The sequence below is a fragment of the Camellia sinensis genome, chromosome 7 (assembly GCF_055761805.1).
Source record: "Camellia sinensis isolate YWXY chromosome 7, ASM5576180v1, whole genome shotgun sequence".
NCBI lineage: Eukaryota > Viridiplantae > Streptophyta > Magnoliopsida > Ericales > Theaceae > Camellia > Camellia sinensis.
The window spans coordinates 91,677,790-91,686,608 of NC_138967.1; the positions used below are offsets into that span (position 1 = coordinate 91,677,790).

Genomic DNA, 8,819 nt, shown 5'->3' on the forward strand with positions numbered 1-8,819 from the left:
CATCTGTTTTTGATAAGAGTGGCATCATATGGAGTAATGCTTTCTTTTCCCTTCATAAAAAGGTAGATAAAAATTTACCCATCTCACATCTATAACTCTGCTTTTGTGATGTTCCTCTTTACACGACATGACATGTATATTATTATTATTATTTTTTTTTAATTGGACTTGTGCAGCGAAGGAATGGAGCCGTTTATATGCAACTGGTGCATGACGATGGGAGTTTATTATTTGCAAATATCATTTCTCCAATGTATGTTAAATGATTGGTTGCCTTCCGTCATTCGTTCGAGGAGAATGAAAATTGCCTATCACAATCAAGATGTAATTGTCACAAGTCCACAAGTACTTGTGTTGAATTTCATATAATATCTTGGTGCATGCTTTTTCTATTTGTACAAATTTATGAAAATTTAATGTCCATTTGTCTCCATAGTTTGGGTGTTAGTGATTTAAATATGTGAAGGCATCCAATTTTTCAAGGAAAATGATCCATGAAAACGTCACACAAGAATTCAAGTCCATGTTTTTGTAATTGATAAGCCAGAACTCTGCTATGATCATTTTGGCTTGTGTATTCGGGTCATTAAGTTGTGTTAGAATAGCACTTTCCTATATATATATTTTTTAATAATATTTTTTTATTGCAAATGTCGTTGTCAATAATTTCTGAATACTTGGGCTTTTTTTTTTTCCAGAAGAATCATGATGATCTTTAATAAGTTCAATGAGAAGTCTCTCACTGAGATGGCTTGTCACCAACCATGCACTTAATTCATTCATTATAGGGATGATAAAAAGAGTGGTTTAAAAAATATTATGGGTGGAGAAGTTTTGTTTTGATTGGGATTGTCAACAATAGAATTTACTTTTGCCTTTGAATGGTGGATGATGGCATGAATGTTTGTTTCACATTTTCACCACACATGAAAAACAGCAATGCTAGATATCATGAAAAATCTTTCATGAAAATAATCATGAAAATTTTGTAATCCTTGGATTACACTTAGAATAAAGCACCACACACTAATAAAGGTAATCCAAGGATCATAACTCTTTCATGATCATTTTCATGAAAAAAATTTCATGATCCCTAACTTTTTCCCATGAAAAATAGGAGTACTTTTTTCGTTGGAAAAAAAAAAGAAAAAAAAAGGTGGAAATTAGGAGATCAGAATCAGAAGATAGTGGAAATTAGGACGGTCTAAAATACTGTTTAATCTATTAAAATCGTATCGATTCATATCATTTTGTATGGCTCTTTTCGTTAATTGCGGTTTAAACTTTAAAATTTAAAATTTGTCTTTGAAATAGCTCAACTATAGTTACTGCATATATATTTTTTAATCTATAATGAAATATTAAAGTGAAAATGAGTGAGAGATATTTAATATATGAAATTTGTTATAAATTAGTAGTTATATATATGAAAAATATTATGTAAATTAGTATTATATATTATTCAAAAGCTTGATAATTTGTTAGAATATTCTTCAATCTCTTAATCCATCCAAAATTACTTAAACTGTAATTTGTCAATCTGTAAATCCGTCATTCAATTTATAATTTTACTCTCAAAGGATGACTCTATTTACACACCTCAATTATTTGGGAAATTCTATTTCCATACACCAGATTGTCCCTGTCTACACACTTAATGAACTTTATTTTATTAAAAATTCACCTTTAAATAAAATGACCAAAATAGACATCCACCTACACACTTAAACATCCAAGCTAGAGATCTCTGTACACAATTTCTTATTTTATGCTCTGTTTTTTTTTTTTTTTCTCTAACTTTGGGTATTATATGTGAAATAATGATTCTTTTATTTCATAGTTTTTCCCTTCTATGCTCTGTTATTTCCATTTGTTCGATTCTTTCTCAGATATGTATACACAACACTCTTGAACGGACCCGTGAAGTGAATAAGGTTTTTGAATCCTCAACCAAAGACTTCAAGAGAAAACCCAGATCAATTTTTTAGGGTTTTCATGCCAGTAATCAGAAGTCAACCAGCCCAATCATCAACACACACAAACCTAGCAACTGGATAATGATTGAAATCTAGTTGCTAGTATCTTCACTATAAACCATCCATTTTTGTAAGCAAACAAAGTCAAACAAACCCTCCTCTCAAAATGAAATTAAAAAATCAGTGTGTTGGGTTTTACTAGAAAAGCAACAATCTGATCAGATTTCAAAGATTTCTCATCAATTGACCAAACTAGTCCTTTCAATTTACACTCCTGCAAACAAAGAATCAAGAAAGATATACAAAATCATATATAAGCTACCATAAAGAACTGAGAGCCTTCTCAAGCGTTAAACCCTACCAGGCATGGTGGAAGTTCAGAATTTGGTCTTCTAGTTTTCAAACAATGTGTGGAAAAGGGAAGGAGGGGTATTTGGTGTGTGTATAATAATATTGAGTGAATGTTGTAATTATAATTTTTAGTGTGTACGTTGAGAAAATTAATTAATATATAAATTAATAGGGATGTGTATTGAGAAAAGATGTACTCTGAGTTATTTAAGTGGGTGGAAATAGAATTTCCCCAATTACTCTTAATTCACACCATTATTCATAATTTTTGAATTACAATTTTATCCTTCAATTAAATATCTGAATTACCGTCATCTCTATTCTATCCCCAGCGACGGCGGGGCAGGAGGTGCTTCGCGAGGAACGGAAGCAGAATCTTTGGGAATGCAACAACGCGTCGTCTCTTTCGGAGTTGTGGCCATTGTAACAGGTTTGCAAGCTTACCAAATCCACCATAGTAGCGAGTACAATCTACGAACATATAGCAATTCTCTCTGTGCGCCACCTTCTCTCTCTCCTCCACACCACACCCCAACCCTTCACACACACACACACTCTCTCTCTCTCTTGTATATATGCATCAACATATACGTATATGATATATATCTATATCAAAAACCAGAAAGGATTGAGATAAAATTAAAATTAGTGTTAGGGTTAGTTGGAGAAGAAGAGGGTAATTTAGTATTATTTAAAAATTAGTAGTATATATTGAGATAAAATTAAAAGTTTTAATTTGTATATGGTGTGAACTGAGCAAGTAGTGTGTATTGAAAGGATTTGTGGTGTGTAAATAGAGACACCAACCATTCGAATCACATAGCCCACACCCCTATTGAATTCTACCTATTTAGGAAATTAAAACCTTGATTATTAAAAATACCCTTTTTTATTTAAAAAAGTGATTGCTTTAGCAATTACATTTTTAATGTAATTTTGAAAACAGGTTAAAAAAAGTGTCCTAATTATTTAAATAACTTTAAAAATAGATTTTTTTTTAAATTTTATTTTCGACAATAAAATCAATAAATAAAAGGGCAAAACCTATCTATCTTTTCATCTCTCTGGTTCACTATCCTCAAAACAGAAAAGATGAACCCAAACAACATTCTTTAGTATAAAAATAAATAAATAAATTTAAAAATAAAAATAAAAAAGGCTAACCACAAAATAAAAAATAAAAAATCATAACTATTTCACACACGAATACAGATGATTGAATAAAAAAAACACTAGAACTAAGTCCCAAAAAAGTGTATTTAACATTCAAATGAAAATTAGGACCAATTATTATCTATTAAACCTTAATGTTGTGTTTGGTTGGAGGATTTGAGACTGGATTTAGAAAGAAAAATGGAAAAGATAGGTGAAATGTGAGTAAGGCCAAGTTTGGGTACTTCCAAAAAAGCCAAAAAGCCAAAAAGTCAAAAAGTTACTCAAAAAATTAAAAAGTTAACACTATTCACCAAAAGTCAACAATTACGGCTGCACAACTCCCAATTCAAATTTTTCCCTACAAATCAATTTTTATAATTTTTTACTACACATTTTTCAATAAAAAGTCAAAAAGTTAACCCAAACATCCATATTTTCAACCTCAATTTTTTAGTCCAAAAAGACAAAAAGTGCATTTTTTTAGTCTTCCCAAACTTGGCCTAAAATATGTATATATTTCACATAGTTTCACACACTTTTTTCCTTTTCTTTTTCAAATCCCTCCCCAAATTTCCCAGCCAAACACACATAAAAGTCTAAACCAATTATGCTCTGCTCTCGCATCAAAATTCCTTTTGAATTTCAATACAAATAATGTATATCCATATTTACAAAATTAGTTTCCACGCAAGGCAAGACAGAACTGAATAATTTTACACTATAATAAACAAACCTAAAGCCAAACAAACAGGCATAAGTCCTCCTTGCACTGATCCGTTCTATTGGCCCAGCTCAGCACAATTTACTGGAGATGCTTAATATTTTTTTTTATAATTTTTTTATTTTAGAAAGAGAAATGTTTTGTATCATCAACTTTTTTATTACTATTTTGTATCAACGTTTACATAATTGATTAAAAGAGTAAAAAAAATAGTGATATATAACTGTCTTTATTTAAAAATATTTGTGCAAGAAAATAATTTAAATAAACTAAAAACAAATAATTATTTAAAAATTAAAAAAGAGAGGGGTTATTTACTTGCACTTTACTATTATTTATTTCTTTATTAAAAAAAAAAAAAAAAAAACAGCATGAAACGAGCCAATCATGGGGGGACTGTTGTAAAAACACCACCACAGACAAGCAGAGCCCGGATTCTCGGCCGCCCTTCTCGGCGGCCGTCCCAACAGCCCCCCAAAACGACGTCGTTTTGGGGGTTTTTTTCATTTTTTTTTTTTTTTTCCTTTCTTCTTCCTGTTCGAACGAACCAGAGGGGGGAGGGCAGGGGGGGGAAGAAGAGAGAGAGGGGGAGGGGAGGCGAGCCGCCGGTGGGCCGGACTGGAGGGGGCCATAATCACCGGGGGAGGAGGAGGAGGAGGAGGAGGCGGAGGCGGAGGCGAGGCGACGATCCGACGGCTGGACGACCTGCGACGGCGGAGGCGAGGCGAGGCGAGGCGACGGTCGGACGACCTGCGACGGCGAGACCCCCTCCCCTCCCCTTCCTCTCTCTCTCTTCTTCCCCTCCCCTCCCCTCCCCTCTGCTCTGGTCTGCGAAGAAGGAAGAAGAAAGAAAAAAAAAAAAAATCAGAAAACCCCCAAAACGACGTCGTTTTGGAGGGCTGCCGGGAACGGCCGCCGAGAAGGGCGGCCGACGATCCTGATTCCAGACAAGCATATTCTGTTCTGAAATCTCGCTCACCTCACGCACTCTCATAGTCTGTCTAACAACAACCATTGCAGTTTCTATCTATACAATTCTTCCAGTTGATTACCCTCTCTCTCTCTCTCTCTCAATACGGTTCAATGGGGAGAAAAGTGGAAGAGTACTCACTACCGTCACCGCCGGTAGAACCAAAATCATCGTCGTTGAAGTCAGTTATCCTCATCCTCTCAGTCTCAGTGATCAAATTTGAGACTCCAAAGTAGCCGCAACCGTGAGCTGCGGCTGCTGTGGCGGTGTCAGCGCTGTCATCCCCGGCGGCTCCCAGTGTCAAAAACTTGCGCCGCTTCCTGGACCTCGTTTTCTGTTTAAGCTTCGGTTTCGATGACTCAGCTTCAGCGTCGGTGTTGTGTACGACCAGGTCGTAGTTCACCGAATTTAGGGTTTGGATGGAAGTGACGCGGCATTCTTGCCATTTGAGGTCCGCCAGGTCTTTGATCGCCTCCTCCAGAGTCATATGCGCGCATGAAGACACGTTTTCTTCGTTTAGTGTTGAGCGACTCGGATCCATCAGCTGCATTGAGTTCACTGCATCGATCAGAACTTTCTGCGATTTCCATAACACAACAAAATTGCCAAAATTCAAAGCTGGATATTGGACTCACAAACGAAGATAAATGTTCCGATTAATTCCTTGTTTCTCTCACCTTTGCAGTTTTGTGGATTTTCTTGAATCCGTGCATGTCGATGATCTGTGAACACAACACACAGCATCATATATCAAAATCAAAATCAAAATCAATAATAAATAATAAAAGAAACCCCAAGTATTGAGCAGAAATGCAATTACAACTAGTTTCACAATGACTGAATCGTTTCCTGAGAATGAAATTGAAACTCCGCGATTGATGAGAAGTCGAAGCTAAAACTAAAATTAGTCCAAATTTCGCATATTTGTGAACAATTTCCCCAAACCAAACCTTGAATTCATGGTGATATATACATGTTTGTGTGTGTGTGTGTGTGTATATATAGAGAGAGAGAGAGACACCTGATTGAGAAGGTTAACGGTGAGATGGAGTTGCTTGTGAGTGGCGATGACAGAAAGATAGTGATCGAGGGAGAGCTTCTCGTTCCTCGGCATTCTGGCATTTGGTTTCGCAGTTTGGAATTCCATGGCTCTGCTTCTCTGGGGTTTTCGCGGTGCCGCCGAAGTGCTTCTCACTGAATTCGTTCCCCTTCCGCAAATGAATGTGCAGATATTATTGAAAAAAAGAAAAAAAGAAAAAAAAGAATGTGCAGATATTATAATTGGAAATATTCTAATATGCATACTCGCATGTATCATGTGTATCCTGCTTAGAGCACCATTAATGTTTTCAGCAGTGATTTAGATCTTCTTAAATTTCAACCATCACCACTCCACACACACTTGGCGGGTGGTGATTAGAGCAGAAGAAAAAAAAGAAAAAAAAAAAGTGACAAATCAATAAAGAAAGGGGTCAAAGGGGTTGGGAGAAAGGAAGTCTCAATCTTTATTCTAATGTTTTTTTTTTATTTTTATTTTTTTATTTTTAATTGAATAAAAAAAAATTTAGTTTTATTATTTCAATTATAATATCAAATAAAGGATGTCTTAAATTTTTCATCAAATTAAAAATGTCTGGAGCATTTCATCAAGCCATTAGCTTTGTAGGTAGTCAGAAGAATTATAAAAACGCCGGATGATCGACCGGTAGTCTAACCGGTTGTTGTTCGGGTCAACCACTTGCAAAATTGCCCAGAATTGACTATACTCTCAGACAATTGGGAGGATATCCTCCTAGGCAACTTATAGCTTGCAAAATTGTGTAGATTTTTGCCACCAATAGCAGATTTTTTACCAACAATATTGCAAGTATAGCAACCTTTGTTTTACAAAAGCTATAAAATTTTAGAGTGGCTTCAAATTTGTACAAATTTCTTAGCTGTTTGTTTTATAGGGTGTTCAAATATTGCAAGTTTATCGCCGATTTTGAAGATGCTTCACAATATTATTACAATTTCTTCTTTGTTTTTCACTTATTTATTTGACAATCTTTATCACTCTGAATTTGAATTTTCTATCTGTGTGGGTGATTTTCTGACCACATTGCCAAACAAGTACCCAGTTGGAGAGCACCAGCAGAATAGATTATGCCCGAATGACCTGCCACAGAAAGAAGAGTTTCCGGCGGTGGCTCGTCCACCCGGGGGCACTCCGACGATCAAGTCAGTACTCAATATCTCTCAAAGATAACCAATAGTGCTTAACTCACTAGACAGAATATCAAAAGCATACCTTAGACTCAAGGGAGTGCCTCTCTTTTATAGCAAACTCAATCCTAGTCCTAATAGGAGCCTAGCTCTAATGGACTTAGGATTACTGCTAATCTTGGACTCCTAGTAGGATTAGGATAAACTCTCTAAGAGTCTCATCTTGAACCAAACTGAAGTCTTCTTTCATTCTAGGACTCTTGTCTGTTATCCGCTTATCTCGGATTCCGACATCTTCGGAGGTAACTTCGGCCTTGCCGAGATCACCTCGGCGTCATGACCAGGACATGTAACACCTCGGCTGACACTTCGGTGTCACCTTGGCCACGTGTTGTCATTCAAAAATTATGTTCCCATAACTGCCTCCTAGGTGCTATTACCTCGGCATCCTGATGGAACCTATATCATTCCTTCCTTTAATCATGACCTCGGTTGAACTTTAACTTGTAAACTTTTCTCAAGTTTCAACAAGTGTTAAACATAATCTCGGTTTAACTTCAACTTGTAACCTTTTCTCGAGTTTCAACAAGTGTTAAACATCATCTCGGTTTAACTTCAACTTGTAAACTTTTCTCAAGTTTCAACAAGTGTTAAACATAATCTCGGTTTAACTTCAACTTGTAAACTTTTCTCGAGTTTCAACAAGTGTTAAACATCATCTCGGTTGAACTTCAACTTGTAAACTTTTCTCAAGTTTCAACAAGTGTTAAACATAATCTTGGTTTAACTTCAACTTGTAAACTTTTCTCAAATTTCAACAAGGGTTGAACATCATCTCGGTTTAACTTCAACTTGTAAACTTTTCTCAAGTTTCAACAAGTGTTAAACATCATCTCGGTTTACTCTTCTCTTCACGGACTTAATCATCTTAGGCCGAGATCTTGTTTTCTGGGATCTGGGATACGAGATCTGGAATCCGGGATTGGCTTACTTGGGGCTGAGCTCTTGTCTTCTCATATCCAGTGTTATCTCGGCTTGACAGGTGAGCTCACCTCGGCATCTTGTCGCTTTCTCTGGAGGAAATCCCTCAGATCCTCCTTGGTTCGTCCAGGAGCTCGGCTATCTCCGGATTTCAGCCTCTTTGGTGCACTACTTCCTGTGTCATTGCGAGTCCTTTTGGACCTCCCTCCATTGGTCGCGTCGAAATAGAGGTCCTACCCTGAACATGTCGATGTTCTTTGGAGTCAGCTTCCTTGGTGCGGTGTGTCCTCTGTGAATCTCCCCTTCTTAATTCTCCCTGTCCGACCTCCCTTGAAGGCCGGTGAGAATGTTCCTTGGTCCTATCGTGCTGAGGAGTCGTAGGAGTTATCTTCTGTCCCCCTGCCTAGGCATCTTTCTTGGCTGCTGGAATCGGCGTATCTTGTGACGGGAACGGTGGCTG

General features: G+C 36.6%; 1 protein-coding gene across 1 annotated transcript; it reads right to left on the reverse strand.

The window, feature by feature from the left end:
* Nucleotides 1-5,159: 5,159 nt before the first annotated feature.
* On the reverse strand, nucleotides 5,160-6,532 carry LOC145794708 (uncharacterized). Its single transcript, XM_082877098.1, has 3 exons — nucleotides 6,195-6,532; nucleotides 5,851-5,895; nucleotides 5,160-5,750 (listed from the first exon to the last, which is right to left on the reverse strand). Exons 1-3 carry the CDS (start codon nucleotides 6,489-6,491, stop codon nucleotides 5,274-5,276), a joined length of 819 nt encoding a protein of 272 aa, XP_082733224.1. The 5' UTR covers nucleotides 6,492-6,532; the 3' UTR covers nucleotides 5,160-5,273.
* Between the last annotated feature and the right edge of the window lie 2,287 nt (nucleotides 6,533-8,819).

Coding starts and splice junctions, on each gene's coding strand:
- LOC145794708 (XM_082877098.1), bottom strand. CDS start 6,491: ATGATACATGCGAGTATGCATATTAGAATATTTCCAATTATAATATCT. Junction 5,896..6,194: donor CCGTTAACCTTCTCAATCAG/GTGTCTCTCTCT, acceptor TTGTGTTCACAG/ATCATCGACATGCACGGATT. Junction 5,751..5,850: donor AAATCCACAAAACTGCAAAG/GTGAGAGAAACA, acceptor TGGAAATCGCAG/AAAGTTCTGATCGATGCAGT.